At 35.6% G+C, this 16,072-nt stretch overlaps 2 protein-coding genes across 2 annotated transcripts; one reads left to right on the top strand and one right to left on the bottom strand.

Annotated features, from left to right (window-relative positions):
* Nucleotides 1-1,083: 1,083 nt before the first annotated feature.
* LOC136209472 (rhodanese-like domain-containing protein 9, chloroplastic) lies at nucleotides 1,084-3,463 on the top strand. The gene is made up of 6 exons (XM_066000943.1): nucleotides 1,084-1,236; nucleotides 1,317-1,543; nucleotides 1,616-1,766; nucleotides 2,935-3,020; nucleotides 3,096-3,200; nucleotides 3,283-3,463. The coding sequence occupies exons 1-6, from the start codon at nucleotides 1,100-1,102 to the stop codon at nucleotides 3,351-3,353; spliced, it is 777 nt and encodes a 258-aa protein (XP_065857015.1). The 5' UTR covers nucleotides 1,084-1,099; the 3' UTR covers nucleotides 3,354-3,463.
* Nucleotides 3,464-4,247: 784 nt separating this feature from the next.
* Nucleotides 4,248-15,789, bottom strand: LOC136209470 (uncharacterized). Its single transcript, XM_066000942.1, has 9 exons — nucleotides 15,262-15,789; nucleotides 13,423-13,563; nucleotides 12,004-12,384; nucleotides 9,339-9,443; nucleotides 7,480-7,620; nucleotides 6,396-6,599; nucleotides 6,078-6,170; nucleotides 5,815-5,926; nucleotides 4,248-4,641 (listed from the first exon to the last, which is right to left on the bottom strand). Exons 1-9 carry the CDS (start codon nucleotides 15,733-15,735, stop codon nucleotides 4,598-4,600), a joined length of 1,695 nt encoding a protein of 564 aa, XP_065857014.1. The 5' UTR covers nucleotides 15,736-15,789; the 3' UTR covers nucleotides 4,248-4,597.
* Between the last annotated feature and the right edge of the window lie 283 nt (nucleotides 15,790-16,072).

Consider the following 16,072-nt stretch of genomic DNA (forward strand, 5'->3'; position numbering starts at 1 on the left):
TAGAACCGACTAGATGATGTCCTCACGCATATTAGATGGACAGGAGCGGGGTGAGGTCAATCTCACTAGATGGTGAGTCTGAATGACTTATATGTTGTTGCATCTGTGTTGAATGCAGTGATATTCCTTTTTACTGCGCCACGGTTAGGATGTTGTACTATACTGCCGATGCATTCGGACGATGGAAGACCACCGGAGCGAGAGATTGTCATTTGGAGGATTTTGAACACTACATACGTTTTTATTTAAGACCTGGATTTTCAGTACCTCCCTTTGCCACCTAATGGCATAGATTTCGTGAACCGAGTGTTCATCACTTGGACAATATATATGCTGACAGGAGAGCGACATGGACTAGATTACATTGATTGATGTATATGAATTTATTTATTTTAATTAATAATATTTATTCATGAATTTATATTATTGTTACAGGTTTTAATTAAAATTGTATCGATTTACAGGTTCACTCGCATAACGGGCTAAATTTTTTTGCCCTCCCAACACGCAGACGTGTGGCTGTCACGCCCCACCCTGCGGTCGGGTGTGATAACCACACACCTCACCGTGTGGTCGAGCGTGTGGCTATCACGCCCGAGTGGGGCGTGATAGCCACACGCCTGCGTATCGAGAGGACAAAAAAAAGGTGGATTCCCACCCAAAACATCTGAAAGGGAATTTTTGTCCTTTCACGAAGCTAGGGGTAGGAATTCATAGCTTGGTACCCTGTTCATTTAGTAGTATTTATCATTTGATTTAACGAAAATGTTAATATTTACCTCAATTCCTTCGCTTATTTAGTAATATTTACTTCTTAACCTTTTTGAAATCTCAATCATTTTAATGAATAAAGACCGGGGAAGAAAATATATTGTACTCAATTTTTTCATCTCTTCCCAATCTCTTAAACAAGGACATAATTATTTTATTTCAACTAAAGTTAATTAAAGACAGTCGTATGATGTGGAGGGGTACACAGACAGTCTAACTTGTCAATTAATTTATCCATATGGACAGATCAGAATTAGATACTTGCTCTGTTTCAAGTAAGATTGAACAAGTGGCACATGGCAGCAACCCATTGGCTATTTGAAATTTCATGGGGGCATTCATATTGAACTCATCTTTCTGTATGGAAACCGAACCTAGAGAAGGTGCTAGAAACATAGAAACAAACATGTCGATGGCATTGGCTGGGATGGCCACTTCTTCTTTAACCATCTCTTCTTCCACTAGGTAATTAATTCTTTCAGAATAAGATTTTATCCTTCTCTTTTATAATCAACATTAATGTAATGTAATGGTGTTGTTTTCAGCAAGTTCCAGAAATTTGGGAGAAATCACACCAGGAGACCAAATAGTTGGAGAAAGTTAGGGATTAGAGCTGAAGTGAATTATGTAAATGCAGATGAAGCAAAGAAACTTGTTGCAGATGAAGGATATTCAGTACTCGATGTTCGAGACAAAACTCAGTATGATAGAGCTCATATTAAATCATCTTACCATGTTCCTCTTTTTATTTTAAATGAAGATAATGATTTAGGTAATCCTGCTCTCCTGCTCCTGCTCCTGCTCCTTAATTATTTTAATTTAATCATCATTAATTATTTTGCAGGCACCTTTGTGAAGAGGACTGTGCACAACAATTTTTCAGGTCTCTTCTTTGGAATCCCATTCACTAAGCCAAATCCTGAATTTCTCGAATCTGTAAAGACCCAAATTTCACCTGAAAGTAAAGTATTACTAGTATGCCAAGGAGGCTTAAGGTTAGTTATTGATCTGCTACTTTCTTTCTCTAGTCAATTACTTGGACAAACGATACCTAAATGATTTCAAACCAAAAAATTTAAAAATTAAGTGTTTAGGATATTATTTACATCAACTCTGCAATGTATGGTTATTTAGTATTGTAGTGGTGAAAGGGTAAAGGTCGTTTATATGAATAACGGGCAAACTTAGAGTGATTTTTATGTCCGATTTGGAAGTTAAATGATCATCATGTTAGTAAGAACAAAATTGAGTTACATGGATGTAATTTACCTCTCAAAATTTCTTAAATCCTACTGTGTTGAATACTGAAAAGGTCGTATTACACTTTGACCTATCTCTTGTAGTAGTGGAAACCTCATGTGGATCAATCTGTAGAGAGAAGTACTGACCTAATACTATATGGTTATTGTCCACTTCATTAACTATTTTAAAACGTGTCTTACGAAACACATTTTACTAATATAGCCGGTTGTTCTCTCTTAATGTCTGACGTGTCATTCAATCTATTCTTATTTCTATGCTATTCTTTAAGACGGCTCCTTGTTTAGGTCTTTTATCCTGACATATTGGGTCGTTACAAGTAGTGTTTATCACTCCCAAAATTATAGCAAAAAAATCTTTCTGAACTTCGCTTCAGTTTAGAGGCTTGTTAATGTTATTACCTCAAAAGCTTGAGCGACTTCCAAATTAACCATTTTGGCAGAAAGGGCCTGTTTTTAATAGCAGCTTTATACCAACTGGCTACATCTCACCTTCACACTTCATTTTGAATAGACCTAGAGTTGAGTGGTATATCTTTAACAAGTGCCTTTTTGGAAGCCATAAAGCTGCAAAAATTCCCCTTAGAAAATGCTTACATCAATGCCTGGGAGTGCTTCAATAACAGAATCAATCTGGCCTCTTTTAGACATCCTATCCATGGCCAGGGACAGACCTGAGGGGGCTTGAGCACCCACTGTTATTGATTATTCTACTGAATATGTGTATGGAGCTTTAGTTTTTTGGATAAAGGCGTCTAAAATTTCTTTTAAGCACCCATAGATATAAGAATAGCCTTTTGATCATGGATTCGTCACTGTCCATGACCATATTGTAGTGGTTTAGTTCTTCATAACATATGATGTTGCCTGAAACCATTTGACAGAGAGTTTTCTTAATGTGAAGGTCAACGGCCGCAGCAAATAAGTTAGAGCAAGCCGGTTTCCAGAATATAGCATGCATAACATCAGGCCTTCAATCTGTAAAACCAGGTTCATTTCTTTGCTTTGTAGTGAAATTTGTTGTCTAGGCAAAAATAAGAAAAGCAAAGGGGTTTGTTTCTGCAGGAACTTTTGATTCAGAAGGGTCTACTGAATTACAAAATGCTGGTAAAGCTGGTTTGATCACAATTCAAGGGAAAATCTCAGCAGTACTTGGAACTGTACTCATCTGTATGTTCTTTTGACGCATATATAGAGCTTGATTATTTTTTTGTAAATGGTTTCTGATAATCCTAGTTAACAATGTATGTAGGTGCATATTTATTCATCACCTTCTTTCCGGACCAAGCAGAGAAGCTGCTTGAACTGGTCCCGGCTGGCTGAATCCGCCTGCCTGTCTTTATTAGCTCAAGAGGTTTTTGTAGAGCAGGTTTTTCAGGAGGTTTCTTTGTACATTGAGATTTGAGATCATAAAATCATTCATCGTTATGCTTTGATAAGTACACAACTAACATTATTGTTTTGCTTTCAGTTCAAAGCTCAACCTATATCACACAAACTCGATCCATAAAAAATCCAATGAAACTTTTAACAACATAACTATGATCAGTTATAATTGTTGAGATTTCACAAATTTTAATTAACAATAAAACAAATACCAACAAATAATGAATTAAGGAATAAAGACCAACATTATATATAGTTCAGATAAGAAATGTTACTAAACAATAAATCAAATAATAATAGATGAAGAAAAACCAATTTTTTGTATAGGTGAAAGAGCCAATAGCGCTTTAAGCTGCAAGCATTCCATCCTACAAGATCGAAATTTCAAGATAAAAAAAATAGTTTCATCCTGGATCAAATAATAAAAATCATATCAACTTATACAAAGAAATGCAGTTCAAGTTACATCTTTTACCAAATAGAGTAATACATAATAATGGCAATATATTATATATATGTTTTTTCTTTTTCTTTTTGTAATTGTACCATCCATTTTACTGGATTCAAGCTGCAAAAATAAAATAAAAAACTCCAAAGGGACCTTACTTGCTCAACAAATATTTATAATTTAACATTTTTTACTCTATATAATTGAAAATATATTTATGGTCAACACACTGGAGAGCTTTTATAGAAGGCATTTCAAAATTTTCATCATAGGACATCATTACTTGAAAGATGCTGTGATATTTCACGACACCGTTACCTCTAATATCCTGATTCCACTTTTAATTCAAAGAAGAAATCCATGCCAGAGAATGACGTAGAATATAAACAACCAATGAGGAAAACCCCCCAAAAAAATGAACTAAAAAAATGATCCAACATTTAGGGAAGAGGAAGCTAAAAAAAGGAAGAGGTAAATTCACAGATTGCGAACCTAGGTTAACAAATACTACAGCAAGAATATCTTTCCTTCCAAAAAAATATTACAGTGAGATTAGCGTGACCAATGTATTCTGTGCACCACTGTCATCGGACAATGTGTTCGATTCCAAAGTACATAGGGATGATTTTCAGCTGCCTCTAGTGCTATCAAAATGAATGGAGCTGTAATATAAAATATCACCAGAAAGCCTACTGGTACCATCTCTTTTATGACCTGCATTCCCCATTCATCATTAATCACCTTGTAGGCAGTAAAGCTGACGGATATTCCCTGAAGCTGTATGCAACCAACCAAACCAATAACTAGTTAATATACCAAATAATTAATTAAAATTAACAACCGTCAAGTAAGTTTATGCACAAAATTCTAGAGGTAGCTAGATGCTTATTTTCAGATTTCATGACATAATAATAACAATAATAGAAGTGGGAATAATATGGTTCAGATAAGATGTAGTTTAGGTGATGTAAATGCATTAAGCCCTAACAACTTAGCAGAGTAAATGAGTAATTGTCACTAACTCTCTAATTTACTGCTTTTAATTGAGCCCCTTAGTATGGAATCCAAAAAAACAAAGCAAAAACTGATTCAAATTAAAAAGAAGTACTTAAGAAAGCTACATTTGTCAAACCACCTTCAAGGGGCAGAAATGAAAAATAGTATTTAAACCTAGCACTTGCTCTTACTAACAAGTACAATAACAAACTACAAGCGTCAACAAAACAAAAGTTCTTTCAAGAAACTTGATTTTATCAACTCATGTCCTCAAACTCCAAAGTAGCCATTACGATCAAGTACAACCAAGATACCAGTACGGAAGTGCAAAGATCAGATAGTAACCAAATCTAACAAAACAAACTTGCATCAGATTATTCTGAATGAAAAATTGGCATATCTACTCTCACTTTCCTAAACAGGCAGCCCCCTTGGCCTAACTGACAGACCTATTCCCGGAACATGCACTCTCGCTAAATTGCCCATGCAACCAACATAAGATCTACAGAAATGCAACAAATATAGCGATGACTTGATATCTACTAATAATTTTCATAACAAGGTGTACCATAATTCACAACTTGGGAGGTTTTAGGAGTCTTGATGAAAAACGTTGTATTCCAGTATATGGACCAAAAATACAAGAATCCAGAAATGAAACAGTTCGCTGTTGGTGAAAAAATAAATAGCTGAGGTTCCAAGCAGAATAACAATGACACTCGAGATTTGTTAAATCAAGTTTTTGTCATAAAAACCACAGCCCCCATCAAACACACCCTCCTCCTCATTTCCTTGTCTTGAACATTTTCCCAACAGTGGACAGGTTGGGCGAAGTTACTAGCTTAGGACTGCTAGGCTCATATTTACATCACACATCAATGACACTTCCGACATGTTTAGAATTGCATAACCTATCATAATTGAGGATTACTCTGTTGAGATTATGAATATTACCATATAACCAGTCCTTGAATAATAGATGCAGTGCACTTGATAGTTCCCGCTTCCGATTTTCTTCAAGAGGAGCTTCCTTCAATAATTGCTTTATCTCCCCCAAATTCTTTTGCTGATATACATAAGAAATTAACCACATTATGGCACTGGAAAAATTATCCACCCCAACAAAATGCAAATCATTATTGACAACTACAACGATGCAAACTTATATACTATACAGTATACAGCTTGAGTCCTCTATTTTAATCAGAATGGCATACATTTCTCTGCTTAGATGACAGGTACGCTTCTGGTAATGGAAATGGGTTATCTTGTGTTGATCCAGGAGTTTCACCACTAATCCAGTTTGGAATCTGAGCGTCAAGGAAAGGAAAAGAAAAGAAAAGTTATTCCATGACACTATTCTTATACTCTCTCTCTAAGAAGCAGATAACTACGAAGAACTAAAATACAGGAAAAGCAAGTAGCAGGGATGAATTCAAACTTATTTGATCACAAACAGAAAAACTGAGACACCTCAAGCACAACGCCAAAGCCAACAACTCCTCTTACCAAAATGGGATAAGCAAATAGCATACCAGAAATTTTGTTAATTGATCAGGGTCCAGGCGTGAAGCTGACTCAGCTTGAACATCAGAGCCGCCAGCAGGATGTGACAATGAATCATGTGGGTCAACCACTCCCAAGGCCAAGGGATCATCCCATCTGTTGATAGTTGCAACAACTCCCACTTCAGCCATGTGTTCTTCCAACTCTGAGTAATATGTATTGTAAGGTGCCACCTGATTGCAAGAAGGAAGAAGTTTACAAACATATTAGGTAAAGGTTGAGAAGAAGATAATTAAAAAAGTAACCAGATTCAACTGGTAAAATTCAAGGCTTCAGTAATAATAATAATAACAATAATAAGAAGAATAGCATAAAACTGACATCAAACAGAAAAAATTTCCTTTTAAACTTGCCCAGTTCCAAATAACATCAGACTCATTCATTTAACAAGTTCTCATTAAGCTTAGCAGCATATGGATGTTCCCACTAAAAACAAAATACTTTAAATAGCGTTTCAAGTTTCAACAGATTTGCCAGCCAACAGCAGCATTGATAATTAACATAACATTTAAAAAACACAGGGATGGCCCAATGATATCACAGATTGCTAGAGGATGATAAGTCATATTTAATTCTCCTTGCATTAAAATACATCACAACCATATTGAAAAATGTATTTATACCAGGATCATACTAAATGCCGGAGACACTACAGGCACATTTCACTTGTGCCTCTTTCCTACACCCTAGTTCCTATTTCTTAAACTTTACTAGATGACAATGTAATCAAGAGAGAAAAACCAGGCTATTAAAAAGATGTCAGAACAATTAAGAACAAAAATCAATATTTCTAAAAAGAAATTCGATGATATTGTCTATGTAAAACAGTAATCATCAAATGACTGCAAATTTAAATGATTTTCAATTTTGATGAACAAAACCATATAAAGGTTCCCATAGAAATATGTTCTCAAGAACAGATAAAAACTAAAGCATGCAACATTCTCAGGGGAAAAAAAAGTCTAATTGATTATTTGTGTAACAAATTGGCCATGGTAGTTATATGCTATCACACAAGAAAGTAGGAAAACGGAACACTATTGACCAACTCACCTGCAGCTTATGGTTATCACCAACCATGAGTGGTCGCTGGTTGACCCCCAGAAAGAACATACACTCACGACAATTGGCAATACAGACTCGCTTTGCCGTTGTAATCACATGAACGCGTTCACAATGTTCAATCCTAACGGCCTACATAAGAAAATAGAAACGTGTATGAGAAATGCCATGCCATGCCATGCCATGCCATCCATTTCTATTTACAAAAGAGAAAAAACAAAAAGAAAAAAAAAAATCAACATTTTATTTTACCTCCAATCAGCAGCATGGTTAAATGTTGACAGAGAGGAAGAAAACAAAATTGTAGAACATATATCCAATTCAGTTAAAATCTAAAACCTTTAACATGAAACCAGCTACACGAGGAAACACTAGATGAAACAGTTAAAAATAAATGACAAATGACACCAATAAACAAATTTATTTGCAAAATAAATTAATTTATTGGTAATTATTTGTCAGTTCATGCCTAACTTTTCCAAACAACAAATAAAAAATAAAAAAACTTTCATATAGTCATAAAAGGAAAGGATGACAGCATTTTCCACACTTGTTCTCAGTAGTTCCTTACTGAAACAGGTCTACAATGTTGTTTAGTTGCTTCAGGAGGAAATCTAATTCTATTGACCATATGAAAGAATCAAAACTAAAAATGAAGTGTTTCTTAGACCATTCTACATCACAAATATCTGTGTGCTACTAGAAACAAACTTTCAAGGAAAATGTGAGATGGTACATCCTTCCATGATCAGTAGAAAGATTCCAAAAGGCACAACATTGAGTAAACAGGTGGATAAGACGCTTATGCTGGATTCATGTATCAACTATCAACTAAGTATATTCCTAATGCTAATCACAAATAATACAATTATATCACCATTGTTTGAAAGGAAAAATGGACGATGGTTAATATATGAAAAGATCTTCCATTGTAACCAATCCTTACTCTATCGCACTACATTCAAATATAGAAGTGGACAATAATATATTTCAGGATTATATCCATTTTACCCAGAACTAGCCCATTGGTAGGAATATTCTAGAAGGGGGCAAGCTGTAAGGAGAGTCAGCTACGACATGCTGGCAAGGGGTATTTCTGGCATAGGGCAGTAGTGTTTAGAAGGAGGAGGAGATATGAAATGATACAAAATTTGTTTGGCGGCATTAAGCATAGGCTCTATTTGTAGAGAGGGAAGTTCATTCTTCCTATGGGGATTGAGCTAGTCTCAATTCATTTCACCTTTTTTCCTTTCTATCTTTGTTAGGTCCAGTATCGTAAGCTTGTTTTCCTTTCTGGTTACCTGAGAAGAACTATCAATACAAGCTCTATTTTAATGTGCCTGTGTCTCTAGGTTTCTATCAGGTTTCAAGCATATTTGCATGCTATGCATCACACAGATGCACAACGACTAAATGGATGACATATTGACAGATGGAACCAATAAAATAAATAAGCTATGTTGCATGGAAACCGGGAAACGATATTTGGAAAAAATATAGGAAGCGGAAACGTGTAAATATTAAAGATAATTACATACAAGTCACGTAAAACAGGAAAAGAAAAGATTTTTTTAATTTGAAAGCTTGTACAAAATGATGTAGAAAATATTAGGGATTTATTGAACATGTGATTAACATTGACCCATATCTGGAAATGCATTATTTCCTACTAGGAAATCAGTTTCCAGATTTTAAAAAACGAGTTTCTAATTTTTTTAAATTACGGAAACGTCACGTGAAGATTTTCATACAAGTTTCTGAGAGTTCTGGTTTCCGGAACATTTCAGAAATGTGAGACGCTTTAAAACCAAAGTTTCAGTGCAATGTAGTAAATAAGTAATGACTATTACCTTGCCAACGGCCCCAAGAACTATTGTAGTGTCAGAGGATCCATAAACAGTCGCATATCTCAAGGGTGCTAAGATGTAAATGACAGAATCATGACAATTCAAAACCTGCAATATAAGAGATTGTCAAAGTAACAGAAAAGAGAAACAACAAAGAAAGAAATTTGTAAAAGAATATATTCCAAAAAATTCCCTGACATAGACAGATGTTCTCTTTTTTTAAGATCACTACAACAACAACAACAACAACAACAAAGCCTTAGTCCCGAAATGATTCGGGGTCGGCTAACATGAACCATCATATAAAACCGTGAAAATCAAGTCGTGTCAGCGACACAGATTCGCTCCCTCCACTCCGTCCTATCCACTACCATATTTTCCTCAATTCCCAATAAACTCATATCACTCTCGATCACCCTCCTCCAAGTTTGCTTAGGTCTTCCCCTACCCCTCACCACTACATCCCTTTGCCACTCTTCGGTTCTCCTAACCGGCGCATCAAGCGCTCTACGTCTCACATGGCCAAACCACCTTAGTCGGTTTTCTCTCATTTTATTCTCAATAGATGTAACCCCTACTTTTGTCCTAATTATTTCATTACGCACCCGGTCCTTTCTCGTGTGACCACACATCCATCTCAACATACGCATCTCCGCCACCGACATCTTATGGATGTGGCAGTGTTTCACTGCCCAACACTCCGTACCATATAACAATGCTGGTCTAATTGCCGTCCGGTAGAATTTTCCCTTCAATCTATTAGGCATGCCGGGATCACAAAGGAAACCCGTAGCACTCTTCCACTTCGACCAACCAGCTTTAATCCTATGGGCAACATCTCCATCTACTTCTCCATCCGTTTGGATAATAGATCCTAAATACCGGAAGCAATCCGAGGCCTGAACAACTCTCCCATCTAGGGTGATTGTCCCTGCCTCCCTACTCCTACGGCCGCTAAACTTACACTCCTTTTTTAAGATCACTGAATCAAGAAAATAAAATGTTCATGGAAGCAATGATAGCATTGGCTGGCTTGATCAGATCTGAGCATATGCCACCGCCTAAGGTTCATGGATATATGACATCCTCAGAAACAAAATCCCATTGTAATTTTAATGTGATGTGATCCACTTTTAGACAGAACATACAAGTGCTTTGTGCTTCAAACATTTTCTAAAAATTCTACATAATTCACAGCCTGCCAGATTGCATCTAGCATCTATTCTTAAGCTATGACCATAAACCTTTATCAGCAGAAAGATCATTCAGTGTCAACTGAAACAATACCTAACTTTATTGAATGTACTGACCTATGAAGCACGGACACGGCAAACGGCATTTTTAGAAAATATGAGACACGGGTGCGGCGGGGACACAGCAAATTTTATATAATTAATTTTATATATATTAGATATAAAAAACATGCTAAATCACAAATCAGAATAGTGATGTTAGGAGAAGAAGAACCAAGGAGAAGAATCGCAGCGCATGAGAAGGAAGAACCCAGGAGAGAAGAAATTGTTTCTGATTATTCCCAAACAAAAACGAAATCGTGATGTTAGGAGAACTGCGATGTACGCAGCACAGGGGTTGAAATCGCGATTTGCGCAGGAAGGAGAGAAGACCTAATTCTAATTCGTGGGATAGAGATTATAATTTAGGATTTTTGACAAATTGCATAATTGATCCTTAAATTTTATAAAAAAAATTAAAAAAAAAAAAACAACCTAATTTTTAACTTTTTTTTACCCTAGCCGTGTCCCCCGTGTCCCATTTTCCGGCCGTGTCCCGCCGAGTCCCCGAGTCCGGCGAGTCCAACTTGGCCACGGCGACCCCGGGGAAGAGTCCGTGCTTCATAGGTACTGCCTAATCAAAAGCTCAATGTGGCCTCAATGTCTAAAAAGCCACAATTAAAATGGCTAAAAGAAAAAAGCCTTAAATTTCTCATCAATTAGGTTATTTTTAAAAAAGCTTGTGTTAATCCTATTAGCTTTTCTCCATCACTAATGTTTAGAAAACCATGCTTCTAACAAAAATACCAAATATCAAACAGTAAACCAGTAAACTTATTAAAAGATGCTCCTTGCTTTCACCATACACATGTGGAAACTGTAGACCAAGTCCAACTTCAGGTGTTTCAACAACTAAATGCGTCATGGTGAATATCCAAAAAGAATTGAACCCGGGCAATTAAGATAACAAATTTACACATCATTCATGTCAGAAATGATAAACAGAACTAAGTTCAGACATCAAATCCACAAATTTAAAGTGCTGCAAGGATTCTAATGTACTGTCAGATCTCTTACCCGGTATGACCCAAAAGGACCAAGAAATTTTCCTAATCAGAAAGGGAATATAGAACATCCAAAAACTTTCAAGATGTGCGAAAACCATATTATGAAATATGCTTTCTTTATGTGATAATCACAGCCCATAGCAGATGCTGGTTGTGTTTTCAGCTTTCAGCCTATCCTTAGGATTTGAAACTTGACTACTTGAGCCAAATTCAGCTTTAGAGTGGTTAATGAACCCGCCCATAAAAGTTCTAATTTCTAAAAATGCATCTTAGGTTTCATAAAGTCTAAGTAACTCAATTCAAGAATAATAAAAATCCTATGTTGTTATTAACCATAAAGGAAGACAAAAAATGTTGTTACAAACTCACCTTCACAGAAGAGCCTTTAAGATCTGATGCTTGCTTTACATATGAGGATTTAGAGATCCCCTCAATAAAACAAGATCCCCTAGCACTTGGCGAGGCTTTAATTGAACTTGTACAGGCATCAGCCATGGCCACATCCTGATCAGATGCACTGGATGGTCCATTTTCTTTTGCAGAAAGTCTTTCAGTAATATGTTCCAAAGCTGAGGCTATATTTTGTGAAATCCAATCATGGACTTGTGCAGCAGGAACAGGAACTGCAGGCATGTCAGGATCTGAATTGGCAAAAAATGGAGCAGCTTGACTTAATGAAATTCCTTCTGTTGCCCTATCACCAAATTGAATGAGAAGTCCAAGGTGTTCAAATCCTTCCACTGTCAAAACCTAAAACAGTGCGATTAACCTTGAAGTTAGGGCTGAGGTGAAGAGCATACCAACAAGAGTAAAAAAAAATATCCAGGCACCAAGAAAGATACAGTTATTGTTATTTTTGGATAAACCTTTACAAGTTAAAAAGCACATAAAAAGCAAAAACATTTTTATTTTAGGATATACAATATTTCATACAAGAAAAAAAAAAAAGCAATACCAAGCAAACTGTACAATGATATTGCACTCTTTCCAAGGGCGAAAGGGAAGAAAACGCTACAGCGTCATTCGCCTGAAATCTTTATCATTGTAAACCAAGAAAAGGATACTATGGAATGCAAATCCAAAATCATCAACTTTCTTGAGCAAGCATACTTTGCCTTAAGCTTGTACCAAGCCTTCAAAGGAAAATATTTCCAACGATATCAATGAGTCCCATGTAAAACTAATATACAACAAAGTATATACCGCAAACAACATACTTTGGGTGATCCACTCAGCTCTTTTTCAAGTTTTCAGGTGGATTAAGAAAACAGATGAAAGCATATCTTGTATCTACAGAAAACATTTAACATCTTAACCGAACTTTAAATGGCAATTCATCATATATATGCCAAAACTCGGGTTCTTTTTTCATTACATTTCATTTCAGTTATACAGCTACACACTTTTCTGGCTCAGGACAAAGTATTCCACACGCTTTTCTGCCTCAGGACTAAGTATATACCCTAAAAGACTTGAGGAGGAAGTTCCCATGAAAACAACTTCCATCTTTTCTGCCAACACTGATTTGTACAATTAACAGGGTTTATGCAAGCAATTTTAATACACGCAAAGCAAGAGTGTTATGTAAAAAAGTAGCTTCACACTGAAAATCTATAGAGTTTTCTGATAAAGATAATACTGGAGGGGGGGAAAGGAAAACAAGCAAAAAGAATAAAAGAATAGGCATTATTTTAGTCGATGCTCGCTCATTTATATTCATATTCACTTTTCAAAATAAAATTAGTATAGTAACCAAAAAGTAGAGAGAAAGGAAATAATTGCACAAACCAGAGACTCTTCGCCTTCTCCTTCCACTGGCTCAGCCAAAAGAGAGAGAATATTAGCCATGTGTTTTTGCAAATAGGATAATTGATGAGCCTCTTCATCAGCCTGTGATGGCATAAATCTACGGCTGTTGCTACGTACAAGCTGCAACATAACCGGCCACTAATCTTCAGTAACATTCAACCTAACTAAATTACTCTGACAAAAACTATCAGAACAACAAGATACGAGATACGAGATAGTGTCAAAAGAAAAAATTATTGAAGGCTAACAAGATACGAGATACGAGATAGTGTCAAAAGAAAAATTATTGAAGGCTTGAAGTGAAGTAAATAAAAGGTAATAACATCTTATCATACAAACACAACAAACAGGATCTTAAAAGTTTAAGTTTGTGCCAAATACATTTTGCATTACACAACAAGACAATAAATGAACAAAACTACTGAATGGACATTGTAAATAAGCAAACCAATTACCAAACCATTGTTAAATATAAAAATCTAGAGAATGCAACCTAAGAAGTGACCATAAGATGGCCCACTCACAAGATATAAAATTCCATAGGAATTAATCAAACAAATGATAATCGCACCCGCTGCCAAAAAAAAGTTTCTAGATAAAAACCTTCATCGCATCTTACCCAAAAGAACACTTAGAATTTTTTTTCTATATGATATAAAAGTTAGGAAGATGGTGCATAGACATTTATATCTTGCCCAATAACCAAAATGGACTTTATTTTATTTTTTACTTTTTCTTAATTGCTCATAGATACTAGTTGAAAGGCCATGCCTGTCACAAATATTTAATTTATTATTTTATTAATATCACAGTTAACATCATATAACTTAATTTGTTTTATGCCATCATGGCACAACAATATGAGAATAAGAAATCTAAACTCACCTAATTCCGATACTTACAAGTAACGCAAATAAGTTGAATAAAAAGATCACACTACAAAATAAACTTAATTTTCTATTCTGCATGAAAGCAAGAATCTATATGAACTTGAACATTTTACTCCTATATAGCCAGCATAACTAATACAGAAAGCCAATAATTAGAGTATCTAAAGATCTTTCTTGTTCAATCTAATACTTGTATAAAATTGACATAGTGTAGTCAACACCATGGAGAAATAAATGAGCACAACCAATGTTTCGCTATCAACAATGAATTTTATGAAATTTATAAAATAAGAAAAGTTGGGAGTTCAAAGGATGGAAGACCAAAGATAAAATTAAGAAATGATTTTCAATCATAAAATCATTAAAAAAAATAAAAATCTACAAAATTAGAAAAATAAGTATACCATTTAAGAAAATATTTGAGCTTTCTCTTAACTTAACAAATATACGTTGATGCAATTCTTCCAAATATAAGAGTATTTACGGAATGTTTGACAAAAAGCTTAAGGAACTTAGATAATCAACCGGCAAACAAAAAATCAAACACTCTCAATTCCATCTTAAACAAATTGCAGAGCATTCTCTTCCATGCATAGCCGGCCTTCAGTTTCAGGTCACACTGTAAGAAAATGCCACAATGACAAACAATTCGCGATAAAGATGAGCAAGGAGGAACAATGTGATAATCAACCAAATTAGACCACGAATTTCTCATACATTCAACAAAACTCAAGATGGAATGGCGGCAGCAAAAACACATTTGAATAACTGTCTCATTCCCAAATAAAAAAGGCTCTAATCTGAACAAAACACAAATTTTGACTTAAGCAAAATACAATCCTATCGATTGGGATATAGATGCACAAAATTACCATAAATTACAACACCAAGCTTCTATACAATTTAACGCTCAAAAACCAAAACATACCTGAAGAGGTGATAAAGCCGACAAGTACCCATCGAAAGCTGAGGTAGAGGGCCAGACATCGGCCACAGAAGCAGAATCCTTATGCGTCCTCGGCAACAACCTTTTATACGACTGAATATACAAAAACAGTATCAGATCATGCAAATCGGCTCCCACAGAATCAATCTCGGCAGGTGGGGCCTTGACAAGCGGGTCGGCATCGGAGTGGAGAACAGAGGCGAGCGTATCAATAACGAGCCTAGCATGGTCGATGGAGATCTGAAGCGAGTCGGCGAGGATGGCAGAGTTAATACGAGGGTGGGAAGCGAGTTTCTGCCTAAGTTGAGTAAGTGTTTGGGTAGGGTCAGGAAAGATGAGCTTGGGAATTGGGAGGAGACCGTGCTCAAAAGGCTCACGGCGGGGATGGATTAGGGAGCTCAGATTGGGATTGGGGTTGAGGTTAGGACTAGAATCACCGGCGACGGAGTCCGTCATGGCTCAAAAAAAGAGAAAAAAGCGGTTGTGAAGAGAGAAATGAAAGAGTTTTCTATTTCAATAAAGATAGATGGATATCCAGATAGAAATTAGTTTTTTTTTTAATTATGACTAAAACACCCTTATCTTATATTAATAATGTTGTTTATTCGAAATATATAACTGTTGTAATTTGACTATGTTTTTTGGATTTTAACCATTAAATCTTTACGATTATATTGGTTTCCAATGACATAATTATATTGGTTTCAATGATATAATTAATTATGATTTCAAACATCAATTATTATTTTTTTCTTTTTATTTAAGATTTTTTTTCTTTATTTATATTAATCCA

This window comes from Euphorbia lathyris, chromosome 10 (assembly GCF_963576675.1).
Source record: "Euphorbia lathyris chromosome 10, ddEupLath1.1, whole genome shotgun sequence".
NCBI classification, from domain to species: domain Eukaryota; kingdom Viridiplantae; phylum Streptophyta; class Magnoliopsida; order Malpighiales; family Euphorbiaceae; genus Euphorbia; species Euphorbia lathyris.

Coding starts and splice junctions, on each gene's coding strand:
- LOC136209470 (XM_066000942.1), bottom strand. CDS start 15,735: ATGACGGACTCCGTCGCCGGTGATTCTAGTCCTAACCTCAACCCCAAT. Junction 6,600..7,479: donor GTGATAACCATAAGCTGCAG/GTGAGTTGGTCA, acceptor TCTTGCAATCAG/GTGGCACCTTACAATACATA. Junction 6,171..6,395: donor ATCAATTAACAAAATTTCTG/GTATGCTATTTG, acceptor CTTGACGCTCAG/ATTCCAAACTGGATTAGTGG.
- LOC136209472 (XM_066000943.1), top strand. CDS start 1,100: ATGGGGGCATTCATATTGAACTCATCTTTCTGTATGGAAACCGAACCT. Junction 1,767..2,934: donor GTATGCCAAGGAGGCTTAAG/GTTAGTTATTGA, acceptor CTTAATGTGAAG/GTCAACGGCCGCAGCAAATA. Junction 3,201..3,282: donor ACTTGGAACTGTACTCATCT/GTATGTTCTTTT, acceptor CAATGTATGTAG/GTGCATATTTATTCATCACC.